The 24,338-nt window shown below is 55.7% G+C and overlaps 5 protein-coding genes and 1 non-coding gene across 7 annotated transcripts; 5 read left to right on the plus strand and 1 right to left on the minus strand.

Annotated features, from left to right (window-relative positions):
- The first annotated feature begins 1,248 nt into the window (after positions 1–1,248).
- LOC107319010 (uncharacterized) lies at positions 1,249–3,602 on the plus strand. Of its 2 annotated transcripts, none has more exons than XM_085550960.1 (6): positions 1,249–1,428; positions 1,728–1,891; positions 2,061–2,248; positions 2,613–2,771; positions 2,951–3,070; positions 3,390–3,602. In XM_085550960.1, the coding sequence occupies exons 3-6, from the start codon at positions 2,198–2,200 to the stop codon at positions 3,501–3,503; spliced, it is 444 nt and encodes a 147-aa protein (XP_085407086.1). In that variant the 5' UTR covers positions 1,249–1,428; positions 1,728–1,891; positions 2,061–2,197; the 3' UTR covers positions 3,504–3,602. The 2 variants fall into 2 exon arrangements, with proteins under 2 accessions (XP_085407086.1, XP_085407085.1); XM_085550959.1 differs by having other exon boundaries at positions 1,840–1,891.
- Positions 3,603–6,174: 2,572 nt separating this feature from the next.
- LOC146760525 (uncharacterized) lies at positions 6,175–8,661 on the plus strand. The gene is made up of 6 exons (XM_085550964.1): positions 6,175–6,353; positions 6,648–6,699; positions 6,869–7,056; positions 7,707–7,865; positions 8,010–8,129; positions 8,449–8,661. Exons 1-6 carry the CDS (start codon positions 6,207–6,209, stop codon positions 8,560–8,562), a joined length of 780 nt encoding a protein of 259 aa, XP_085407090.1. The 5' UTR covers positions 6,175–6,206; the 3' UTR covers positions 8,563–8,661.
- A 1,950-nt stretch (positions 8,662–10,611) lies between these two features.
- LOC146760526 (uncharacterized) lies at positions 10,612–12,991 on the plus strand. The gene is made up of 6 exons (XM_085550958.1): positions 10,612–10,791; positions 11,095–11,146; positions 11,316–11,503; positions 12,176–12,334; positions 12,480–12,599; positions 12,779–12,991. Exons 1-6 carry the CDS (start codon positions 10,645–10,647, stop codon positions 12,890–12,892), a joined length of 780 nt encoding a protein of 259 aa, XP_085407084.1. The 5' UTR covers positions 10,612–10,644; the 3' UTR covers positions 12,893–12,991.
- Positions 12,992–14,643: 1,652 nt separating this feature from the next.
- LOC146760527 (uncharacterized) lies at positions 14,644–17,020 on the plus strand. The gene is made up of 6 exons (XM_085550963.1): positions 14,644–14,820; positions 15,124–15,175; positions 15,345–15,532; positions 16,205–16,363; positions 16,509–16,628; positions 16,808–17,020. The coding sequence occupies exons 1-6, from the start codon at positions 14,674–14,676 to the stop codon at positions 16,919–16,921; spliced, it is 780 nt and encodes a 259-aa protein (XP_085407089.1). The 5' UTR covers positions 14,644–14,673; the 3' UTR covers positions 16,922–17,020.
- Positions 17,021–20,754: 3,734 nt separating this feature from the next.
- Positions 20,755–23,107, plus strand: LOC107319146 (uncharacterized). Its single transcript, XM_085550961.1, has 6 exons — positions 20,755–20,934; positions 21,238–21,289; positions 21,459–21,646; positions 22,319–22,477; positions 22,623–22,742; positions 22,876–23,107. Exons 1-6 carry the CDS (start codon positions 20,788–20,790, stop codon positions 22,987–22,989), a joined length of 780 nt encoding a protein of 259 aa, XP_085407087.1. The 5' UTR covers positions 20,755–20,787; the 3' UTR covers positions 22,990–23,107.
- A 954-nt stretch (positions 23,108–24,061) lies between these two features.
- TRNAK-UUU (transfer RNA lysine (anticodon UUU)) lies at positions 24,062–24,134 on the minus strand. Its single transcript has one exon. It is a non-coding gene; the product is annotated as a tRNA-Lys (tRNA).
- Between the last annotated feature and the right edge of the window lie 204 nt (positions 24,135–24,338).

Raw genomic sequence — 24,338 nt, forward strand, 5'->3', positions numbered from 1 at the left:
GCAAGGCAGTGCATTTTGAGCCTTGCTTGGCCTTCTGGTTGGATCCCATCAGCTCCCATCCAATGTGGCTCCATCAAGACCTCTGTGTCTGCTTTGTCCAGTGAGACAGTTTGAGACCTTCATAGATGCTTTGCTTACCGTTGGCACAGAGACTTCTGAACCTGAAAATCCACTATGAGCTTCAAAAGGAGCCATGTCCTTTTAGTGTCACTCTGGATCCCTGCTCAAACCCTTCACAGTGTGGTGCCAGTAGTACTCCTCAATCAGAAGAGGCAATGAGTCACACGGAGCTGATATGACTTGCCCAGCTTCACCATTCAGGCAGTGGCAGGAGCAAGCCCTAAGCCACCCCTTGCTTAGCTGCTCATTCACTGCTGCCTTTCTGTTCTTTAGTAACTGATTGATAAGTGAAGACATGAGCCTGTTTAGCCCTGAACACATTGTAAAGCCATGAATCTCGACCAAAGGCAGCGCTTTTACTGCTGCTTACATGGTGGATTAAACACAGTGAAGATAACAACACTATATTTCCCAAGGTTGGTGTAGTGCATTTGTAATTGCCCTTTGTGCAAACAGATGGATGGGTGTGAACAGGAGTGAGCTTTCAGCTGTGGGTAATGTGGAAGGTGAAGTCATGTCCTGACTTCTTGCAGCATGACAAGGCAAAGACTGACTGTGTGAGACCTGGGAGGGCAGAGCTTGTGTCAAGACTCTATAGCCAGCTGTCTCCATGTCGTTGTCTCCATGGTTGCTTTCTCCAATCAGTCTCTTGACATATTTGTGTTCTGACTCCTCCATTTGGCCTCAGCTTGCCATTTTCAAGCTGCCCTCTGAGGAACCCTTGATGGAACAAACTATCTCACTCATGCATACCCTCACTCAGGAGTATAAGACCTGGTTGGGTTCACACAAACACGTCTCTCCTCCTTTTTAGGTCCAGTTTGTGTCCCTGCGCATTCTTCATGGCTGCCTCTCTTTCTTCATAATTATGTGGCACTGGAAAAGTACCTCGACCAGAAACCCCTGTAGGAGCACACACTCAACTTCCACACAACTTAAAGCCAAATTTGCCTTTAAAAATAGAATTGATTTTTGCCCTTTGCAATGTTAGCTCTCAGGCAGGAGCCGTGTCCGAAAAAGTTCAAAGAGCAGGAGAGACCGCAAACAGAGACAAGGGTTTGTGCAAGCCCTTGGAGGGTGGGCTGTCTGCTCAGCATGTGATAAGAAGCACTGGGGCACTGAGCAAACAACGAGAGCTGGAGCAGAGGCAGGAGAAGCAAAATGGGAGAGCTGCGTGTCCGCTCCGTTCTGGTGACTGGGGCCAACAGGGGCATCGGCCTGGGCTTTGTCCGGCACCTGCTGGCACTGCCAAACCCACCTGAGTGGGTCTTTGCAGGCTGTCGGGACCCCAAGGGACAGCGAGCACAGGTGAGGCTGGGCTGGGCTGGAGCTGAGGTGGGGGACAGCAGGGCTGGTGCAGGAGAGGGGAGGTGTGAAGGTCTCAACCAGGGAGCTGCAGCCCCAGGCAACAGGCACAGGAGAACTGGGGAGGGATGGCCATAAGCAAGCAAAGGGGTGCCCAGGGTTCCTTGGTGTCGGAAGCTGCTCCCTCTGCCTGGCACTGCGTGTCCTGGGGCTGGAGGCAAAGGGATGGTGCCTGCCTTGATGGGAAGAGTGTGATGTGTGCCGTTGTGAAGAATACTGGATGTACAGAGACATGTTTGCAGGGAGTGGGACAGCCCAAGCAGGGCACTCAGCAAGAGAGGATGCCAGGAGAAGGGCAAGAGAATGTGCACTTGGACCTGCTGGTCTGTGCCCATTTAGTCCCTTCTCCCACAGGAGCTGCAGCAATTGGCCTCCAAGCACCCCAACCTGGTCATCGTCCCGCTCGGTACGTGCCACAGCCGCAGCCCAAAGGCTGAAGGTCCCTCACCTGGGCTCCCCGCTCTATGGGCTCTGCATCCTCCCACAGCCCTGCTGCAGGGGCTCTGTCCCAGCACTGTGCCTGCTGGCAGACACCGAGGGCAGCGGGCACTCACCTCCCCACCTCGCCTCTGCAGAAGTCACCGATCCCGCCAGCATCAAGGCGGCCGCAGCCAGCGTCGGGGAGCGCCTCAAGGGCTCGGGGCTCAACCTCCTCATCAACAACGCTGCTGTTCTGAAGACCAACTCACTTGACACTGAGACACTGAAGGACATGTCTGACGTGTACACCACCAACACCATCGCACCCCTGCTGCTGGGCCAGGTATTGTGCTCACCCACGGCACCAGGAACGTCCCTGTTCTGTGAATCTGATGCCTTCTATGGAGGAGGGAAGGAGATGGTGGGACAGGGCACCCTGATGGGTGGTTGAGTGCTGGCAGGGACTGAGCACAGCAGTTGTTGGTGTCCCTCCTTGGAAATCCTCCAAAGTCACCTGCACACAGTTCTGGCATCGGGTGCTTGGTAGCTCTGCCTGAGCAGTGCAGGTTGCACCAGGTGATTTCCAGTGATATCTACCAACCACAACTGTCCTGTCGCTCTGTGGTTCTCATATGACCTACTATGGAAGGAAAGGTGCCCTTCCAATGAGCCTCCTCTGTGCATGCTTCTCCTTCCCCTCCCCACAGGCGTTCCTGCCCCTGCTGAAGAAGGCAGCCCAGGGGAGCCCAGGCTCGGGGATGAGATGCAGCAAGGCAGCCATCGTCAACATCTCCAGCACTGCGGGTTCAATCAAAGAAATCCTTCTATGGGAATCCGAACAGTGCCTCTCTTATCGCTGCAGCAAGGTCTGTGATGTACTATTAGCCAAACATTCTTTATTCTGCAAATGACTGCAGGAGCCCTCTGGTGTCATCTCTGACTGTCTCTGCACCTCTCTCTACTGTAATTGAGCTCCTGCCACACACTTCTTCTTTCACAGCACATGGCCCCGATCCCCACCTGATCCCTGTGCTGTCTCCCACAGGCTGCTCTCAACATGCTCACCAGGTGCCAGTCCATGGGCTACCGGGAACACGGCATCCTCTGCGTGTCTTTCCATCCTGGATGGGTACAAACAGACATGGGAAACAAAGTTGGGGACATGGTAGGAGCCTCCATAGGTTGTGTCCATCCACAGCCTGTGCTGTTTCCCATGGGAGGCTGCTGTCTCCAGGAGCCCTGCACCAACACCCCCCAGGGGCCCTGCTCCATCAGCACCATGGCAGCTCTCCCTGCCCTGGGACCCCTGTGCAGCGCCAGCCCTGGCTCCTGGCAGCCCCCACACCCGGCTTCCCAGCTCTCACCTCTTCCCAGGGCTCTGCTTCCCCCTCGGCGGAGCCGCTGCCTTCCTGCAGCCAGGCTCCAGGGCACAGCCTGGGCAGCCCTTGGGCACACACGCCTGTGTTTCTCCCTCTGCCCTGCAGCCCCCGCTGACTGTGGATGCCAGCATAGGAGGGATGCTGAAGGTGCTCTCCAACCTCTCCGACAAGGACAGCGGCTCCTTCCTGGACTGGGAAGGGAACGTTGTGGCCTGGTGATGTGCTGGCCCGGCCTCCTGCCTGCATCCTGACAGGGGCCCCTCTGCTGCTGCCTCCCCTCTGCTTCCCCCTCAATAAACCCAGCTCTGACAACAGCAATGCTCTTGGCTCTGCCTTTGACCACAACAGGTTCTGTTACACACTGAGAGCCCATGGAGGGCAGCCCCTTCCCAGTGCGGTTCTGCTCCTCATCCGAGTGCATCAGCACCCTCTGCTCACAACCACATCTACTGCAAGGTATCCCCATAGGAGACACATGTCACTTCTGGAAGTGCCCCTTCCGGGAGTGAATAGAATTGGGATCTGATCCTGTCTCCAAGGAGCTGTGATCCCTGGGGCTGGAAGGGGCAGGACCTGTCCAACACAGCCTCCTCATCTGGGCCCAGGAGGTCAGGGACACAAAGCAGAGAGCAGTCAGTGCAGGCACAGTAGGGAAGCAGGGTGCTGCATGCTGGGGTTGGCCATGAGGAATTCTGAGGGGTCCAACTGAGCTGCAGGTTTGACCCTGCTGATCCAGACTATGCACATCCCTCTGCAGAGCCTTCCTACCCTCAAGCACTTTGACGTTGCTGCCCAACTTGGTGCTGTCTTGCCGCTTCCTGAGAGATCTCTCCACCCCTCACTGAGATCACAGGCTGAAATGTCAAACAAAACAGGCCCCGAGACTCAGCCATGGGAAACAGCAGCGGTGACTGGCAGCCAGCTGGGTCAAACCCCGTTCATTAGGATACTTTCAGCATGGCCAGCCTGGCTGCTTTCTCATCACCAGAGAGTCCCCTCTGGGCCACGTATTGGCGCTCAGGATGGTCTGTTCCATTACATTCCCTGCTTCCAAGAGCACGATGATGACTTGTGATTCCACCAGCTCCATTGGCACAATCTCTTAGGCCACGCAGACTCACAAGTAGTCAAAACATGTAGGAGGTCACTTCAGAATCCCATTGGAACCCAGGGGCTGCATCTCACTCCCTGTCACTACCTGACAGCGCAGGGCCCTCAGTACCCTCACAGCTTTCTCATAATGGATGATGCAGAAAAGGCATGAAGCACATCAGGCTCATTGCCAGCTGGGATCCAGGCTCAGGGGAGATGGAGCTGGACACTGATGTGCATTGTAAAGCCAGTAGCCTTGTTGGAAGGCAGCTCCTTTACCACTGCTTGCACGGTAGATCAAGCATAATAAAGATAATAGTGCCGTTCCCCTGTTCTTCAGCCCAACAAACAGCAGGCTATTTCCCAACACTTCTGCAGTGACTTTGGAATTGCCCTTTGTGCGAATACCTGGATGAGTGCTAACACTGAGCTTGCAGCCACTGAGAGCTTGGAAGGTTCAATCATGCCCCATCTGCCAGCAGGGCGCTAAGATAGAAAGCATCCATAGGAGAAACGTGGTTGTCAGAGGGTGGATGGGATGGGATACAGCCATGGGCCCTTCAGCACCGTGACAAATACTGTTTTTGTTCATCTGAAAGATCAGACTGTGCAAGAATGGCTCAGCCTTCCACAGCCGGGCACTGGGGACAGCAGCACTTGGGCCAAGACTCCACTGCCACCCCAGCAAGGCTGACTCTTCTCTTTGGATGTGTTCATGCCAGGCTGGACTATGACCCCTGCCAAGGGAATGCTTGCTTAGGATTTTATGGGCAATAATCTAGCATAAGGCCCCAGTGCAAAGTAAACAATATACCATTACGGCTCTAAAACAACAGAAAGGTTCAAAACCAACATGACACAGCAGAAAGTGAGGAGATGAAAGAGCAGGTTTTGGTTTTATCTGGTTCTGAGGCACCCTGAACTTTTCTATTACACTGTGGGTGGTGATGCAGGAAAGGAAAAGCATGGAAGGCTGTGAAAGGGCAGTGCATTGTTCTGCAAGCAGCGTATATCTGCTAGTGCTGGTCTGTGGGCACAGAAAGATAGTGAGGATAGAGAGAAGGCCATGGAAAAGAACCATCAGAGGATAGAAAGGCAGGTCTGCAAGTTGGGAGGTGGGATGGGGCAGAGAGAATGAACAGTGCTCAATGAGAGATCAGCCTCAGGCAGAACTCATGGGAGGGACAGCTGAAAGACTGGGAGGCTCAGAGTGGTGATGAGCACAAGGCAATGCTGCACCAAGAAGACAAAAGCATGGCCTTAGTTGAGTAGCACAGATCATAGCGTGCTGGCGCAGGAAGTCGTGTAGGGCCACAATGTGATGGGGCATGTGCTTGCTAGAAAGGAGAGCCGAAAACAGCAGCTTATGGCACAATCTGATTGAGACAGACAGGGAAAGGGGAATGAGATCAGCCCAGAGAACTTTATGCACAGGTACGATGTGCAAAGCCCATCTGGATTGTGATGCTGGTGGAGCAGCACAGTGAAAGTCCAGCAGACCCACAGGGCATCGTGTCTCTTTCCCACCTTCTGCTTCCCATCTCCTCACCCAGCACAGCTTCTGCAGGACTTCTGCTGCTGTTAATCGATTTAGGGCTCAAGTGTCACCAGAAATCAAGTTAGTAAATATAAGGCAATGTGACTTCTGCCCTACAGTAAGGCTGGCTTCCAGCCAGGAGCATAATCTGGGAAAGTTTAGGGCAGGTGAGATTGTACCCGGAATCAGGGTTTTGCACAATGCCTGTGTGGGTGTGGTGTAAATTCAGCATGCTATAAGAAGCATCTGGGCACTGAACAAACGTGAGCTGGAGCAGAGGCAGGTGAAGCAAAATGGGAGAGCTGCGTGTCCGCTCTGCTCTGGTGACTGGGGCCAACAGGGGCATCGGCCTGGGGTTTGTCCGGCACCTGCTGGCACTGCCAAACCCACCTGAGTGGGTCTTTGCAGGCTGCCGGGACCCCAAGGGACAGCGAGCACAGGTGAGGCTGGGCTGGGCTGGAGCTGAGGTGGGGGACAGCAGGGCTGGTGCAGGAGAGGGGAGGTGTGAAGGTCTCAACCAGGGAGCTGCAGTCCTGGAGCATATCAGGTACAGGAGAACTGGGGAGGGATGGCCATGGAACATGCTTTGCATAGGGTGCCCAGGGCTCCTTGAGTCAGGCAGGGAGCTGCTCCTTCGTCCTGGTCCCGTGTGCCCCAGGGCTGGAGGCAAAGGGCTGGTGATGGCTGTGCGGATCAGAGCGTGACATGTGGCTCACATCAGCTGTGTTTGACAGGAGCTGCAGCAATTGGCCTCCAAGCACCCCAACCTGGTCATCGTCCCGCTCGGTACGTGCCACAGCCGCAGCCCAAAGGCTGAAGGTCCCTCACCTGGGCTCCCCGCTCTATGGGCTCTGCATCCTCCCACAGCCCTGCTGCAGGGGCTCTGTCCCAGCACTGTGCCTGCTGGCAGACACCGAGGGCAGCGGGCACTCACCTCCCCACCTCGCCTCTGCAGAAGTCACCGATCCCGCCAGCATCAAGGCGGCCGCAGCCAGCGTCGGGGAGCGCCTCAAGGGCTCGGGGCTCAACCTCCTCATCAACAACGCTGGAATCGTAAGGGCGAACAAGCTGGACAATGAAACCCTGAAGGACATGTCTGATGTGTACACAACCAACACCATCGCGCCTCTCCTGCTGGGCCAGGTAATGCTGTCACCCACAGCACCAGGAACGTCCCTGTGCTGCATCCCTGAGGTCCTTAATGGAGGAATGATGGGGCCTGTGGGACAGCATCTTCCTCTACTCTCTGCCTGCTGTCTTCTTGCCCTGGTGTTGGGTCCTTCACACTTCAAGGTCTCTTGCTGTCAGAAGTAGGTGCTGAAATCAGTCCTGGAAAGGCTGAGCATACGATGCCCTTTCATGGTTGATACATGTCATTAGGTTGAAGAATATGGCACTTTGGTCTCTGAGGTCTTTCACTCTGACATGATGAGAGTGCAGGCATACAGGCACATGCGAGAGATCAGAGTACCATGACCTCAGCCATGAGAGCAATAATCTGCCCTCTGACTTTGTCCTTAGTAATGGTGGGTGGCTGACTGATTTCTGTGGCTGATCGCTTCAGATTGTCCAGTGTTCCTCCTTGGAGATGCTCAAGAGACACGTGGACATGGTCTTGGGCAATGGGCTCTTCATGACTCTGGTTGGGTAGGGGAGGTTGCACAAGATGATCTATAGAGGTCTCTCCCAAAAACTGTTCTCTGATTCTCTTACTCTGATGTGACCTGCTATGGAAGGAAACGTGCCCTTCCAATGAGCCTCCTCTGTGCATGCTTCTCCTACCTCTCCCACAGGCGTTCCTGCCCCTGCTGAAGAAGGCAGCCCAGGGGAGCCCAGGCTCAGGGTTGAGCTGCAACAAGGCAGCCATCGTCAACATCTCCAGCAATGGGGGTTCGATCAAAGAAGTCTATTTATGGGAAGGCATACAAGCTGCCTGTTATCGCTGCAGCAAGGTATGTGCTGTGTTGAGCCAGAGCCAACCTTCTTCAATCTGCCAGGGACTTCATGAGCCCTCCAGTATCATCTCTGATAATCCGTGTACCTCTTTTGCAGCTCACATCCCAACCAATACCTGACATCTGTGCTGTCTCCCACAGGCTGCTCTCAACATGCTCACCAGGTGCCAGTCCATGGGCTACCGGGAACACGGCATCTTCACTGTAGCTTTCCATCCTGGATGGGTGCAAACAGACTTGGGCTATGAAGGAGGTGGCAAGGTAAGAGCCTCCCTAGGTTGAGTCCATCCACAGCCTGTGCTGTTTCCCATGGGAGGCTGCTGTCTCCCGGAGCCCTGCACCAACACCCCCCAGGGGCCCTGCTCCATCAGCACCATGGCAGCTCTCCCTGCCCTGGGACCCCTGTGCGGCGTCAGCCCTGGCTCCTGGCAGCCCCCACACCCGGCTTCCCAGCTCTCACCTCTTCCCAGGGCTCTGCTTCCCCCTCGGCGGAGCCGCTGCCTTCCTGCAGCCAGGCTCCAGGGCACAGCCTGGGCAGCCCTTGGGCACACACGCCTGTGTTTCTCCCTCTGCCCTGCAGCCCCCGCTGACTGTGGACGCCAGCGTAGGAGGGATGCTGAAGGTGCTCTCCAACCTCTCCGACAAGGACAGCGGCTCCTTCCTGGACTGGGAAGGGAACGTTGTGGCCTGGTGATGTGCTGGCCCGGCCTCCTGCCTGCATCCTGACAGGGGCCCCTCTGCTGCTGCCTCCCCTCTGCTTCCCCCTCAATAAACCCAGCTCTGACAACAGCAATGCTCTTGGCTCTGCCTTTGACCACAACAGGTTCTGATACACACTGAGAGCCCATGGAGGGCAGCCCCTTCCCAGTGCGGTTCTGCTCCTCATCCGAGTGCATCAGCACCCTCTGCTCACAACCACATCTACTGCAAGGTATCCCCATAGGAGACACATGTCACTTCTGGAAGTGCCCCTTCCGGGAGTGAATAAAATTGGGATCTGATCCTGTCTCCAAGGAGCTGTGATCCCTGGGGCTGGAAGGGGCAGGACCTGTCCAACACAGCCTCCTCATCTGGGCCCAGGAGGTCAGGGACACAAAGCAGAGAGCAGTCAGTGCAGGCACAGTAGGGAAGCAGGGTGCTGCATGCCGGGGTTGGCCATGAGGAATTCTGCATACATCCATGGGTGGGTAGTGGTGATGTGGGGGCTGAGCTGGTGTCAGCCGGGCAAGCAGTTGCCTTCCCAGTGGAGGAACATGCCAGGTCTCTTGCAGGCATCTCCCACAAGAGGCTGCCCAGAGCCACAGGGACGTCCTGCACACTGCACTGCACCATCATGGCTGTCTGCTGAAGGGGACCAGGGCCAATATGACACACAGCCAAGGGTGGGCAGGGAGAGATGAGGGGTCCAACTGGGCTGCAGGTTTGACTCAGGGTATGGCAGGACCTTCAAGTTCACAGTTCTCACCATATTCACCCAATCCCATCACTAAACTTGGTGCCCAAGAGCCACATCATCACATCTCCTTAATATCTCCTTCACTGCCCTGCCCTGCACTCGCATGAGCAACCCAAGATCCTTCTGGCAGTGAGGGGCCCAAAACTGAGCCCAGTCTTGGAGATGCAGTCTCAGCAGTGCCATGTACAAGGGGACAGTCACTTCCCTGCTCCTGTTGGCTGCTCTGTTTCCAGCGTAGGTCAGGATGTTGTTGGCCTTCATGCCAATACATCAGCCTCTCCTTCAGCCAGCTGTCAATCAACACATCTGGCTTCTTTTCCACCATGCTCCTTCCGGCCCCTCTTCCCCAAGCAGGTAACACTGCATGGGGTTGTTATGACCCAAGTGCAGGATGTGGTGCTCCTCCTCATGGAACGGCATGCAATTGGACTTGGGCTGTTGATCCAGGCCATCCACATCCCTCTGCTGAGCCTTCCTACCCTCAAGCACTTTGATGTTGCTGCCCAACTTGGTGCTGTCTTCCCGCTTCCTGAGGGATCTCTCCATCCCCTCATTGAGATCACAGGCTGAAATGTCAAACAAAACTGGCCCCAAGACCGAGACATGGGGAACAGCAACAGGGACTGGCAGCATGGATGGGGGAAAGATGCTCTGCTGGACTCTACTGCCAAGACAATGCACCAGGAGAAGCCAACACGTCTGCACTGTCTGTGACTTCAGCGCTGCTCTTCTGCCCATCAGCCAGTGCCCGTGGCTTTGGACTCAGTGCTGCAAAGCACGAGTGTGCCGAGGGAAATGTTGGTGATGCAGCATTTGCTAGCAAGAAAGGGGAGCAGAAAACAGCAGCTTATGGCACAATCTGACTGAGACAGACAGGGAAATGGGGACGAGATCAGCCCAGAGAACTTTATGCACGGGTATGATGTGCAAAGCCCATCTGGATTGTGATGCTGGTGGAGCAGCTCAGTGGAAGTCCAGCAGACCCACAGGGCATCGTGTCTCCTTCCCACTTGCTGCATCCAGTCTCCTCACCCAGCACAGCTTCTGCAGGACAGGGCTGCAGCTAGTAATCGATTTAGGGCTCAGGTTTCACAAGAAAGCAAGTTAGTAAATATAAGGCAATGTGACTTTTGTCCTACAGTAATGCTGGCTACCGGCTGGGAGCATCGTCCTGGACAGCTCAAAGAGCAGGAGAAATTTTACCCATAGCCAAGGGTTTGCGCAAGCCCTGTGTGGGTGTGGTGGAAGTTCAGCATGCTATAAGAAGCACTGGGGCACCGAGCAAACAACGAGAGCTGGAGCAGAGGCAGGAGAAGCAAAATGGGAGAGCTGCGTGTCCGCTCCGTTCTGGTGACTGGGGCCAACAGGGGCATCGGCCTGGGCTTTGTCCGGCACCTGCTGGCACTGCCAAACCCACCTGAGTGGGTCTTTGCAGGCTGCCGGGACCCCAAGGGACAGCGAGCACAGGTGAGGCTGGGCTGGGCTGGAGCTGAGGTGGGGGACAGCAGGGCTGGTGCAGGAGAGGGGAGGTGTGAAGGATCATGAGATGGATGAAGGAGCTGCAGCCCTGGACAGCAGGCAGATGAGAGCTGGGGAGGGATGGCAACAGGACAAGCTGTGCACAGTGCCCAGGGCTCCTTGGGGTTGGGTATGGAGCTTTTTATACTGCTTCTGCCTTTATCTGGCACTGTGTACCACAGGGCAGGGGGCAAAGTGTCAGCCGTGCTGAAAAGAGCGTGACATGTGGCTCACATCAGCTGTCTTTGACAGGAGCTGCAGCAATTGGCCTCCAAGCACCCCAACCTGGTCATCGTCCCGCTCGGTACGTGCCACAGCCGCAGCCCAAAGGCTGAAGGTCCCTCACCTGGGCTCCCCGCTCTATGGGCTCTGCATCCTCCCACAGCCCTGCTGCAGGGGCTCTGTCCCAGCACTGTGCCTGCTGGCAGACACCGAGGGCAGCGGGCACTCACCTCCCCACCTCGCCTCTGCAGAAGTCACCGATCCCGCCAGCATCAAGGCGGCCGCAGCCAGCGTCGGGGAGCGCCTCAAGGGCTCGGGGCTCAACCTCCTCATCAACAACGCTGGAATCGTAAGGGTAAACACAATTGACAGTGAAACCCTGAAGGACATGTCTGAAGTGTACATGACCAACACCATCGCGCCTCTCCTGCTGAGCCAGGTAATGCTGTTACCTGCAGCTCCTTGAACATCCCTTTGCTGCATCCCTGAGGTCCTTAATGGGAGAAAAATGGGGCCCATGGTACAGTGCCCTCCTCTACTCTCTGCCTGCTGTCTTCTTGCCCTGGTGTTGGGTTCTTTACAATTCAAGTCCCAGTCAGGTCTCTTGCTGTCAGAAGTAGGTGCTGAAATCAGTCCTGGAAAGGCTGAGCACACAATGCCCTTTCCTGGTTGGGACCTGGTGACAGGTATAAGAAATTGGCACTTTGAAGCCTGGGGCCATAAGATGAGATGAGAGTGCAGAGGTACGAGCCCATACCGGGGTGCAGAGGATCATGACATGAATGAGGGGAACAATAATCTGCACTCTGACTTTGTGCTGAGCACTGGTGGGTGGCCAATTGCGTCTCCAAGCTGATCACTGAGATTGTCCAGTGTCCCTCCTTGGAGATGCTCAAGAGACATGTGGACATGGTCTTGGGCAATGGGCTCTTCATGACTCTGGTTGGGTAGGAGAGGTTGCAAGAAATGATCTACGGAGACCTCTGCCAGCAACAACTGTCCTCTGATTCTCTACTTCTCTGATATCTCCTTCTGCTATGACCTGCAATGGACGGAAGCATGCCCTTCCAATGAGCCTCCTCTGTGCATGCTTCTCCTACCTCTCCCACAGGTGTTCCTGCCCCTGCTGAAGAAGGCAGCCCAGGGGAGCCCAGGATCAGGGTTGAGCTGCAACAAGGCAGCCATCGTCAACATCTCCAGCATTGCAGGTTCAATGAAAGAAATGTATGTATGGGAAGCCATACATGCTGTCTGTTATCGCTGCAGTAAGGTATGTGCTGTGTTGAGACAAAGCCAACCTTCTCCAATTTGCCCATGACTTCATGAATTCTCCAGTATCATCTCTGAGAGGCCCTGAACCTCTCTAACAGCACATGGCCCTGATCCCCACCTGATCCCTGTGCTGTCTCCCACAGGCTGCTCTCAACATGCTCACCAGGTGCCAGTCCATGGGCTACCAGGAACACGGCATCCTCTGCGTCGCTTTCCATCCTGGATGGGTACAAACAGACATGGGGAGCGTAGCCGGACACACGGTAGGAGCCTCCCCATATTGGGTCCATCCACAGCCTGTGCTGTTTCCCATGGGAGGCTGCTGTCTCCAGGAGCCCTGCACCAATACCCCCCAGGGGCCCTGCTCCATCAGCACCATGGCAGCTCTCCCTGCCCTGGGACCTTGGGCACACACGCCTGTGTTTCTCCCTCTGCCCTGCAGCCCCCGCTGACTGTGGATGCCAGCATAGGAGGGATGCTGAAGGTGCTCTCCAACCTCTCCGACAAGGACAGCGGCTCCTTCCTGGACTGGGAAGGGAACGTTGTGGCCTGGTGACATGCTGGCCCGGCCTCCTGCCTGCATCCTGACAGTGGCCCCTCTGCTGCTGCCTCCCCTCTGCTTCCCCCTCAATAAACCCAGCTCTGACAACAGCAATGCTCTTGGCTCTGCCTCTGACCACAACAGGTTCTGATACACACTGAGAGCCCATGGAGGGCAGCCCCTTCCCAGTGCGGTTCTGCTCCTCATCCGAGTGCATCAGCACCCTCTGCTCACAACCAAATCTACTGCAAGGTATCCCCATAGGAGACACATGTCACTTCTGGAAGTGCCCCTTCCAGGAGTGAATAGAGTTGGGATCTGATCCTGTCTCCAAGGAGCTGTGATCCCTGGGGCTGGAAGGGGCAGGACCTGTCCAACACAGCCTCCTCATCTGGGCCCAGGAGGTCAGGGACACAAAGCAGAGAGCAGTCAGTGCAGGCACAGTAGGGAAGCAGGGTGCTGCATGCCGGGGTTGGCCATGAGGAATTCTGCATACATCCATGGGTGGGTAGTGGTGATGTGGGGGCTGAGCTGGTGTCAGCCGGGCAAGCAGTTGCCTTCCCAGTGGAGGAACATGCCAGGTCTCTTGCAGGCATCTCCCACAAGAGGCTACCCAAAGCCACAGGGACGTCCTGCACACTGCACTGCACCATCATGGGTGTCTGCTGAAGGGGACCAGGGCCAATACGACACACAGCCAAGGGTGGGCAGGGAGAGATGAGGGGTCCAACTGGGCTGCAGCTTCATCAGCCTCACCTTCAGACAGCTGTCAATCAACACATCTGGCTTCTTTTCCACCATGCTCCTTCCGGCCCCTCTTCCCCAAGCAGGTAACACTGCATGGGGTTGTTATGACCCAAGTGCAGGATCTGGTGCTCCTCCTCATGGAACGGCATGCAATTGGACTTGGGCTGTTGATCCAGGCCATCCACATCCCTCTGCTGAGCCTTCCTACCCTCAAGCACTTTGATGCTGCTGCCCAACTTGGTGCTGTCTTCCCGCTTCCTGAGGGATCTCTCCATCCCCTCATTGAGATCACAGGCTGAAATGTCAAACAAAACTGGCCCCAAGACCGAGACATGGGGAACAGCAACAGGGACTGGCAGCATGGATGGGGGAAAGATGCTCTGCTGGACTCTACTGCCAAGACAATGCACCAGGAGAAGCCAACACGTCTGCACTGTCTGTGACTTCAGCGCTGCTCTTCTGCCCATCAGCCAGTGCCCGTGGCTTTGGACTCAGTGCTGCAAAGCACGAGTGTGCCGAGGGAAATGTTGGTGATGCAGCATTTGCTAGCAAGAAAGGGGAGCAGAAAACAGCAGCTTATGGCACAATCTGACTGAGACAGACAGGGAAATGGGGACGAGATCAGCCCAGAGAACTTTATGCACGGGTATGATGTGCAAAGCCCATCTGGATTGTGATGCTGGTGGAGAAGCTCAGTGGAAGTCCAGCAGACCCACAGGGCATTGTGTCTCCTTCCCACTTGCTGCATCCAGTCTCCTCACCCAGCACAGCTTCTGCAGTACAGGGCTGCAGCTAGTAATCGATCTAGGGCTCAGGTGTCACCAGAAAGCAAGTTAGTAAATATAAGGCAATGTGACTTTTGTCCTACAGTAATGCTGGCTACCAGCTGGTAGCATCGTCCTGGACAGCTCAAAGAGCAGGAGAAATTTTACCCATAGCCAAGGGTTTGCGCAAGCCCTGTGTGGGTGTGGTGGAAGTTCAGCATGCTATAAGAAGCACTGGGGCACCGAGCAAACAACGAGAGCTGGAGCAGAGGCAGGAGAAGCAAAATGGGAGAGCTGCGTGTCCGCTCCATTCTGGTGACTGGGGCCAACAGGGGCATCGGCCTGGGCTTTGTCCGGCACCTGCTGGCACTGCCAAACCCACCTGAGTGGGTCTTTGCAACTTGTCGGGACCCCAAGGGACAGCGAGCACAGGTGAGGCTGGGCTGGGCTGGAGCTGAGGTGGGGGACAGCAGGGCTGGTGCAGGAGAGGGGAGGTGTGAAGGATCATGAGATGGATGAAGGAGCTGCAGCTCTGGACATCAGGTACAGGAGAGTTGGGGAGGGATGGAAACAGGACAAGCTGTGCACAGTGCCCAGGGCTCCTTGGGGTTGGGCAGGGAGCTGCTTCTACTGCTTCTGCCTTTATCTGGCACTGTGTACCACAGGGCAGGGGGCAAAGTGTCAGCCGTGCTGAAAAGAGCGTGACATGTGGCTCACATCAGCTGTCTTTGACAGGAGCTGCAGCAATTGGCCTCCAAGCACCCCAACCTGGTCATCGTCCCGCTCGGTACGTGCCACAGCCGCAGCCCAAAGGCTGAAGGTCCCTCACCTGGGCTCCCCGCTCTCTGGGCTCTGCATCCTCCCACAGCCCTGCTGCAGGGGCTCTGTCCCAGCACTGTGCCTGCTGGCAGACACCGAGGGCAGCGGGCACTCACCTCCCCACCTCGCCTCTGCAGAAGTCACCGATCCCGCCAGCATCAAGGCGGCCGCAGCCAGCGTCGGGGAGCGCCTCAAGGGCTCGGGGCTCAACCTCCTCATCAACAACGCTGGAATCGTAAGGGTAAACACAATTGACAGTGAAAACCTGAAGGACATGTCTGAAGTGTACATGACCAACACCATCGCGCCTCTCCTGCTGAGCCAGGTAATGCTGTTACCTGCAGCTCCTTGAACATCCCTTTGCTGCATCCCTGAGGTCCTTAATGGGAGAAAAATGGGGCCCATGGTACAGTGCCCTCCTCTACTCTCTGCCTGCTGTCTTCTTGCCCTGGTGTTGGGTTCTTTACAATTCAAGTCCCAGTCAGGTCTCTTGCTGTCAGAAGTAGGTGCTGAAATCAGTCCTGGAAAGGCTGAGCACACAATGCCCTTTCCTGGTTGGGACCAGGTGACAGGTATAAGAAATTGGCACTTTGAAGCCTGGGGCCATAAGATGAGATGAGAGTGCAGAGGTACGAGCCCATACCGGGGTGCAGAGGATCATGACATGAATGAGGGGAACAATAATCTGCACTCTGACTTTGTGCTGAGCACTGGTGGGTGGCCAATTGCGTCTCCAAGCTGATCACTGAGATTGTCCAGTGTCCCTCCTTGGAGATGCTCAAGAGACATGTGGACATGGTCTTGGGCAATGGGCTCTTCATGACTCTGGTTGGGTAGGAGAGGTTGCAAGAAATGATCTACGGAGACCTCTGCCAGCAACAACTGTCCTCTGATTCTCTACTTCTCTGATATCTCCTTCTGCTATGACCTGCAATGGACGGAAGCATGCCCTTCCAATGAGCCTCCTCTGTGCATGCTTCTCCTACCTCTCCCACAGGCGTTCCTGCCCCTGCTGAAGAAGGCAGCCCAGGGGAGCCCAGGCTCAGGGTTGAGCTGCAACAAGGCAGCCATCGTCAACATCTCCAGCATTGCAGGTTCAATGAAAGAAATGTATGTATGGGAAGCCATACATGCTGTCTGTTATCGCTGCAGTAAGGTATGTGCTGTGTTGAGACAAAGCCAACCTTCTCCAATTTGCCCATGACTTCATGAATTCTCCAGTATCATCTCTGAGAGGCCCTGAACCTCTCTAACAGCACATGGCCCTGATCCCCACCTGATCCATGTGCTGTCTCCCACAGGCTGCTCTCAACATGCTCACCAGGTGCCAGTCCATGGGCTACCAGGAACACGGCATCCTCTGCGTCGCTTTCCATCCTGGATGGGTACAAACAGACATGGGGAGCGCAGCCGGACACACGGTAGGAGCCTCCCCATATTGGGTCCATCCACAGCCTGTGCTGTTTCCCATGGGAGGCTGCTGTCTCCAGGAGCCCTGCACCAATACCCCCCAGGGGCCCTGCTCCATCAGCACCATGGCAGCTCTCCCTGCCCTGGGACCTTGGGCACACACGCCTGTGTTTCTCCCTCTGCCCTGCAGCCCCCGCTGACTGTGGATGCCAGCATAGGAGGGATGCTGAAGGTGCTCTCCAACCTCTCCGACAAGGACAGCGGCTCCTTCCTGGACTGGGAAGGGAACGTTGTGGCCTGGTGACGTGCTGGCCCGGCCTCCTGCCTGCATCCTGACAGGGGCCCCTCTGCTGCTGCCTCCCCTCTGCTTCCCCCTCAATAAACCCAGCTCTGACAACAGCAATGCTCTTGGCTCTGCCTCTGACCACAACAGGTTCTGATACACACTGAGAGCCCATGGAGGGCAGCCCCTTCCCAGTGCGGTTCTGCTCCTCATCCGAGTGCATCAGCACCCTCTGCTCACAACCACATCTACTGCAAGGTATCCCCATAGGAGACACATGTCACTTCTGGAAGTGCCCCTTCCAGGAGTGAATAGAATTGGGATCTGATCCTGTCTCCAAGGAGCTGTGATCCCTGGGGCTGGAAGGGGCAGGACCTGTCCAACACAGCCTCCTCATCTGGGCCCAGGAGGTCAGGGACACAAAGCAGAGAGCAGTCAGTGCAGGCACAGTAGGGAAGCAGGGTGCTGCATGCCGGGGTTGGCCATGAGGAATTCTGCATACATCCATGGGTGTAGTGGTGATGTGGGGGCTGAGCTGGTGTCAGCCGGGCAAGCAGTTGCCTTCCCAGTGGAGGAACATGCCAGGTCTCTTGCAGGCATCTCCCACAAGAGGCTGCCCAGAGCCACAGGGACGTCCTGCACACTGCACTGCACCATCATGTGTGTCTGCTGAAGGGGACCAGGGCCAATATGACACACAGCCAAGGGTGGGCAGGGAGAGATGAGGGGTCCAACTGCGCTGCAGGTTCATCAGCCTCACCTTCAGACAGCTGTCAATCAACACATCTGGCTTCTTTTCCACCATGCTCCTTCCGGCCCCTCTTCCCCAAGCAGGTAACACTGCATGGGGTTGTTACGACCCAAGTGCAGGATGTGGTGCTCCTCCTCATGGAACGGCATGCAATTGGACTTGGGCTGTTGATCCAGGCCATCCACATCCCTCTGCAGAGCCTTCCTACCCTCAAGCACTTTGATGTTGCTGCCCAACTTGGTGCTGTCTTCCCGCTTCCTGAGGGATCTCTCCATCCCCTCATTGAGATCACAGGCTGAAATGTCAAACAAAACTGGCCCCAAGACCGAGACATGGGGAACAGCAACAGGGACTGGCAGCATGGATGGGGGAAAGATGCTCTGCTGGACTCTACTGCCAAGACAATGCACCAGGAGAAGCCAACACGTCTGCACTGTCTGTGACTTCAGCGCTGCTCTTCTGCCCATCAGCCAGTGCCCGTGGCTTTGGACTCAGTGCTGCAAAGCACGAGTGTGCCGAGGGAAATGTTGGTGATGCAGCATTTGCTAGCAAGAAAGGGGAGCAGAAAACAGCAGCTTGTGGCACAATCTGACTGAGACAGACAGGGAAATGGGGACGAGATCAGCCCAGAGAACTTTATGCACGGGTACGGTGTGCAAAGCCCATCTGGATTGTGATGCTGGTGGAGCAGCTCAGTGGAAGTCCAGCAGACCCACAGGGCATCGTGTCTCCTTCCCACATTCTGCATCCAGTCTCCTCACCCAGCACAGCTTCTGCAGGACAGGGCTGCAGCTAGTAATCGATTTAGGGCTCAGGTTTCACAAGAAAGCAAGTTAGTAAATATAAGGCAATGTGACTTCTGCCCTACAGTAAGGCTGGGTACCGGCTGGTAGCATCGTCCTGGACAGCTCAAAGAGCAGGAGAAATTTTACCCATAGCCAAGGGTTTGCGCAAGCCCTGTGTGGGTGTGGTGGAAGTTCAGCATGCTATAAGAAGCACTGGGGCACCGAGCAAACAACGAGAGCTGGAGCAGAGGCAGGAGAAGCAAAATGGGAGAGCTGCGTGTCCGCTCCGTTCTGGTGACTGGGGCCAACAGGGGCATCGGCCTGGGCTTTGTCCGGCACCTGCTGGCACTGCCAAACCCACCTGAGTGGGTCTTTGCAGGCTGCCGGGACCCCAAGGGACAGCGAGCACAGGTGAGGCTGGGCTGGGCTGGAGCTGAGGTGGGGGACAGCAGGGCTGGTGCAGGAGAGGGGAGGTGTGAAGGATCATGAGATGGATGAAGGAGCTGCAGCCCTGGACAGCAGGCAGATGAGAGCTGGGGAGGGATGGCAACAGGACAAGCTGTGCACAGTGCCCAGGGCTCCTTGGGGTTGGGTATGGAGCTTTTTATACTGCTTCTGCCTTTATCTGGCACTGTGTACCACAGGGCAGGGGGCAAAGTGTCAGCCGTGCTGAAAAGAGCGTGACATGTGGCTCACATCAGCTGTCTTTGACAAGAGCTGCAGCAATTGCATCCTCCCCTCTGCTTCCCCCTCAATAAAACCAGCTCTGACAACAGCAATGCTCTTGGCTCTGCCTCTGAACACAACAGGTTCTGATGCACACTGCGAGCCCATGGAGGGCAGCCCGTTCCCAGGGTGGTTCCACTCCTCATCTGTTTCAGAACAGACTGCTCCCAACCAGAACTACTGACAAATGTCCCCCCAAGTGAGGTGGGCTGCCCAGGGCTGGGGGAAGCACGAGTGAGGTTGGTGTACAGGATGTTTCAAGGAAGGGCTCCACATGGGGGAACAGGTGGTGAGAACTTGAGTAAGACAGAGATGGGGTGAAGAGCTCTCCATCATCATGCATAGGGTGGGGTACAGGAAGAAGATGCTGCCTGTATCCATGAGTGGGCCGGGGCTGCTGGATGCCTATGAAGGCCATCTGAGTGCTTGCACTTCAAGTACCATGTACAAGATACGTGTCCTAGGGCAGGTGGAAGGTCCCTTGGACCACCCTCCATGGACAAGCATCATCAAATCCTCCTCTACCCCCTCACCTCGCTGCCACAGTATGGGAACATGGGGGCTCCCAGCACTCCATGGCACCACCCAATGGAGAACACTTTGGCAGTCACACTGATGATGCTGGCTTCTGCAGCACAGCTCCTGTGTCCCTCTGTCCTCCGCTGCCTAAGAATCAGAGATAAGGAGGAGGTTTGATTCACGATAGCGGATATAGGAATTGGTGAAGTTGGAGAATACCCTCAAGTTCACAACTCCGACCTGATTCACCCAATCCCATCACTAAACTTGGTGCCCAAGAGCCACATCATCACACCTCCTTAATATCAGCTTCACTGCCCTGCTCTGCACTCGCTTGAGCAACCCAGGATCCTTCTGGCAGTGAGGGGCCCAAAACCGAGCCCAGTCTTGGAGATGCAGTCTCAGCAGTGCCATGTACAAGGGGACAGTCAATTCCCTGCTCCTGTTGGCCGCTCTGTTTCCAACGTAGGTCAGAAAGTGTGTGACTGCCCTGGCCAGCAACTGCACCAGCTCCATTGGCACAGTCTCTTGGGGCATTGTGACTTCTACCCTTCAGTAAGGCTGGCTACTGGCTGGGAGCATCGTTTTGGACAGTTCAAAGAGCAGGAGAAATTGCACCCACAGCCAAGGGTTTGCGCAAGCCCTGTGTGGGTGTGGGTGGGGTGGAAGTTCAGCATGCTATAAGAAGCTTTGGAGCACTGAGCAAACAACGAGAGCTGGAGCAGAAGCAGGAGAAGCAAAACGGGGAACAGCACAGTGAAAGTCCAGCAGACCCACGGGGCATCGTGTCTCCTTCCCACCTTCTGCTTCCCATCTCCTCACCCAGCACAGCTTCTGCAGGACTTCTGCTGCTGTTAATCGATTTAGGGCTCAGGCATTACTGAACAGCAAGTTAGTAAATATAAGGCAATGTGACTTCTGCCCTACAGTAAGGCTGGCGACCAGCCAGGAGCATAATGCTGGAAAGATTAGGGCAGGTGAGATTGTACCCAGAATCTGGGTTTTGTGCAAGCCCTGTGTGGGTGTGGTGGAAGTTCAGCATGTGATAAGAAGCCTTGGAGCACGGAGCAAACAACGAGAGCTGGAGCAGAGGCAGGAGAAGCAAAATGGGAGAGCTGCGTGTCCGCTCCGTTCTGGTGACTGGGGCCAACAGGGGCATCGGCCTGGGCTTTGTCCGGCACCTGCTGGCACTGCCAAACCCACCTGAGTGGGTCTTTGCAGGCTGCCGGGACCCCAAGGGACAGCGAGCACAGGTGAGGCTGGGCTGGGCTGGAGCTGAGGTGGGGGACAGCAGGGCTGGTGCAGGAGAGGGGAGGTGTGAAGGATCATGAGATGGATGAAGGAGCTGCAGCCCCGGACATCAGGCACATGAGAGCTGGGGAGGGATGGCAACAGGACAAGCTGTGCACAGTGCCCAGGGCTCCTTGGGGTTGGGCAGGGAGCTGCTTCTACTGCTTCTGCCTTTATCTGGCACTGTGTACCACAGGGCAGGGGGCAAAGTGTCAGCCGTGCTGAAAAGAGCGTGACATGTGGCTCACATCAGCTGTCTTTGACAGGAGCTGCAGCAATTGGCCTCCAAGCACCCCAACCTGGTCATCGTCCCGCTCGGTACGTGCCACAGCCGCAGCCCAAAGGCTGAAGGTCCCTCACCTGGGCTCCCCGCTCTATGGGCTCTGCATCCTCCCACAGCCCTGCTGCAGGGGCTCTGTCCCAGCACTGTGCCTGCTGGCAGACACCGAGGGCAGCGGGCACTCACCTCCCCACCTCGCCTCTGCAGAAGTCACCGATCCCGCCAGCATCAAGGCGGCCGCAGCCAGCGTCGGGGAGCGCCTCAAGGGCTCGGGGCTCAACCTCCTCATCAACAACGCTGGAATCGCAAGGACGAGCAAAATGGACAATGAAACCTTGAAGGACATGTCTGAAGTGTACATGACCAACACCATCGCGCCTCTCCTGCTGAGCCAGGTAATGCTGTCACCCACAGCTCCTTGAACATCCCTTTGCTGCATTCCTGAGGTCCTTAATGGGAGAAAAATGGGGCCCATGGTACAGTGCCCTCCTCTACTCTCTGCCTGCTGTCTTCTTGCCCTGGTGTTGGGTTCTTTACAATTCAAGTCCCAGTCAGGTCTCTTGCTGTCAGAAGTAGGTGCTGAAATTAGTCCTGGAAAGGCTGAGCACACAATGCCCTTTCCTGGTTGGGACCTGGTGACAGGCATAAGAAATTGGCACTTTGAAGCCTGGGGCCATAAGATGAGATGAGAGTGCAGAGGTACGAGCCCATACCGGGGTGCAGAGGATCATGACATGAATGAGGGGAACAATAATCTGCACTCTGACTTTGTGCTGAGCACTGGTGGGTGGCCAATTGCGTCTCCAAGCTGATCACTGAGATTGTCCAGTGTCCCTCCTTGGAGATGCTCAAGAGACATGTGGACATGGTCTTGGGCAATGGGCTCTTCATGACTCTGGTTGGGTAGGAGAGGTTGCAAGAAATGATCTACGGAGACCTCTGCCAGCAACAACTGTCCTCTGATTCTCTACTTCTCTGATATCTCCTTCTGCTATGACCTGCAATGGACGGAAGCATGCCCTTCCAATGAGCCTCCTCTGTGCATGCTTCTCCTACCTCTCCCACAGGTGTTCCTGCCCCTGCTGAAGAAGGCAGCCCAGGGGAGCCCAGGATCAGGGTTGAGCTGCAACAAGGCAGCCATCGTCAACATCTCCAGCATTGCAGGTTCAATGAAAGAAATGTATGTATGGGAAGCCATACATGCTGTCTGTTATCGCTGCAGTAAGGTATGTGCTGTGTTGAGACAAAGCCAACCTTCTCCAATTTGCCCATGACTTCATGAATTCTCCAGTATCATCTCTGAGAGGCCCTGAACCTCTCTAACAGCACATGGCCCTGATCCCCACCTGATCCCTGTGCTGTCTCCCACAGGCTGCTCTCAACATGCTCACCAGGTGCCAGTCCATGGGCTACCGGGAACACGGCATCCTCTGCATCGCTTTCCATCCCGGATGGGTCAAAACAGACATGGGAGGCGATTTTGAAGATAAGGTAAGAGAGTTTCTGGCCAAGGTTTGGAAGAATCCCTTACTGTGGGAATGTGGAGCTTCCTGTGTATTGAAGGCTCCTGGGCAGGCTGGGCCCTTGGACACACATAGCCATCTTTCTCCTTCTGCCCCTGCAGACCCGCGTGACAGTGGATGAGAGCGTAGGAGGGATGCTGAAGGTGCTCTCCAACCTCTCCGACAAGGACAGCGGCTCCTTCCTGGACTGGGAAGGGAAAGTTATGGCCTGGTGAGATGCTTGCCAAGCCTCAGATTTTAATAGTCATCTCTTTGTTGCTGCATCGAGTTGTGCCTGTGTCTTAAAGAAGCTGTGACTGTAAGCAATGATTGCAGTATACGTGCAGTGCGTGAGCTGCCTTCTTGCTTTTGTTTTAGCTACAATTATCACAGTCTTCCCCAATGCTTTGAGGGAATGGCTGGGTTATTTTGCACATGACTGAGCTATGTTGGATGAACGGCCAGCTTTTGAGTAAGGGCCTGGCTGTCATCCTGGTACAGCTTTGTCCCTGCGCACAGAGGACAAAATCCCTAGTAGTCCCTATATTCCCATGTGTCCTGAAGGGATGCCATCAGGGATACGAGTGCCATATCCTTAGAGCAGAGGCAGGAATTTAAACAACAGAAGGCACACGGAGAGCTCTGCGCTGCACCAGGGGGTCTCCACTTTGAGGAAGTGCCTTTTATTCTATACAAGCCTTCAGCCCATTGAAACACAGAGTCTGCTTTGTCTTAGTGCCCTCTCCCGACAGCTGTGCAGAGCTCACAGCGGACAGCAGCTTTCAGAAGAGAAATTAAAGGTCTCGAGTCTGAGACCTCCACAGGTAACAACACAGACCGAGTCACCAGATGTCCAGTTCCCTGCTGTCACCTTGGGCTGCCCCAGTAGGTTCAGGACCTCAGCTCCATCAGCTCCCTGAGTTGTTCTCCATCCTTAAACCAGCCGTGCTGCGGGAATCCCCCCCGCTTCCAACCCACAGACACATGTACAGGGAGCCAAACCTTTTCCAGTCAGACTGTTGGGGTGTTTATGGTCTGCTGAGCTCCATCCTGGCTGAGGACGGGAAGCGAACAAGCAGAGAGAAATCTTGTTTGAGGACAACTTTTAAGCGAACTCATTAGTGAACAGGCGCAGCGATGCAGATAGGGGGCAGCAGGACGCTTCTCTGCCTCTGCCCACCGGCTCTTCCTATTTGAGGGTGCACGAGAGGGAAAATAGGAGGCAGAGCCTGGGACAGGCTGCACGCTGCACTGGGCACTGTAGCGTTGCTCCAGCTCCCCTCGTTCACACTTAAAGGATAAAAGCTTCGCCTGAACAGGGGCTTGAACCCTGGACCCTCAGATTAAAAGTCTGATGCTCTCCCAACTGAGCTATCCAGGCTCACGATTGGGCATTTGGGTGATGCTCCAAACGGCCCATTGGGGACCCCACATCACCACTACCAGAAGGGTAATATGGGCATTGCTGTGCTCACACAGACTGAACTCAGAGCTCCAGCCCTGCCACGAGGTCCTGGGGAACACGAGGGGAACACAACCCAAGGAGAGGGCCGGCAGTGATCATTCCAGGGTCACTTCCCTGCAT

Source organism: Coturnix japonica, chromosome 6 (genome assembly GCF_054131305.1).
Source record: "Coturnix japonica strain WE chromosome 6, WE-NBRP24, whole genome shotgun sequence".
Classification (NCBI taxonomy): Eukaryota; Metazoa; Chordata; class Aves; order Galliformes; family Phasianidae; genus Coturnix; species Coturnix japonica.

Excerpts from the sequence above, each read along its gene's own strand:
- LOC107319010 (XM_085550959.1), top strand. The coding sequence starts at position 1,282 with ATGGGAGAGCTGCGTGTCCGCTCCGTTCTGGTGACTGGGGCCAACAGG. Across the intron at positions 1,429-1,839 it reads CCAAGGGACAGCGAGCACAG|GAGCTGCAGCAATTGGCCTC; the intron begins GTGAGGCTGGGC and ends CTTCTCCCACAG. Across the intron at positions 1,892-2,060 it reads CCTGGTCATCGTCCCGCTCG|AAGTCACCGATCCCGCCAGC; the intron begins GTACGTGCCACA and ends TCGCCTCTGCAG.
- LOC146760525 (XM_085550964.1), top strand. The coding sequence starts at position 6,207 with ATGGGAGAGCTGCGTGTCCGCTCTGCTCTGGTGACTGGGGCCAACAGG. Across the intron at positions 6,700-6,868 it reads CCTGGTCATCGTCCCGCTCG|AAGTCACCGATCCCGCCAGC; the intron begins GTACGTGCCACA and ends TCGCCTCTGCAG. Across the intron at positions 8,130-8,448 it reads GCTATGAAGGAGGTGGCAAG|CCCCCGCTGACTGTGGACGC; the intron begins GTAAGAGCCTCC and ends TCTGCCCTGCAG.
- LOC146760526 (XM_085550958.1), top strand. The coding sequence starts at position 10,645 with ATGGGAGAGCTGCGTGTCCGCTCCGTTCTGGTGACTGGGGCCAACAGG. Across the intron at positions 10,792-11,094 it reads CCAAGGGACAGCGAGCACAG|GAGCTGCAGCAATTGGCCTC; the intron begins GTGAGGCTGGGC and ends TGTCTTTGACAG. Across the intron at positions 11,147-11,315 it reads CCTGGTCATCGTCCCGCTCG|AAGTCACCGATCCCGCCAGC; the intron begins GTACGTGCCACA and ends TCGCCTCTGCAG.
- LOC146760527 (XM_085550963.1), top strand. The coding sequence starts at position 14,674 with ATGGGAGAGCTGCGTGTCCGCTCCATTCTGGTGACTGGGGCCAACAGG. Across the intron at positions 16,364-16,508 it reads TCTGTTATCGCTGCAGTAAG|GCTGCTCTCAACATGCTCAC; the intron begins GTATGTGCTGTG and ends TGTCTCCCACAG. Across the intron at positions 16,629-16,807 it reads GGAGCGCAGCCGGACACACG|CCCCCGCTGACTGTGGATGC; the intron begins GTAGGAGCCTCC and ends TCTGCCCTGCAG.
- LOC107319146 (XM_085550961.1), top strand. The coding sequence starts at position 20,788 with ATGGGAGAGCTGCGTGTCCGCTCCGTTCTGGTGACTGGGGCCAACAGG. Across the intron at positions 21,290-21,458 it reads CCTGGTCATCGTCCCGCTCG|AAGTCACCGATCCCGCCAGC; the intron begins GTACGTGCCACA and ends TCGCCTCTGCAG. Across the intron at positions 21,647-22,318 it reads CGCCTCTCCTGCTGAGCCAG|GTGTTCCTGCCCCTGCTGAA; the intron begins GTAATGCTGTCA and ends CCTCTCCCACAG.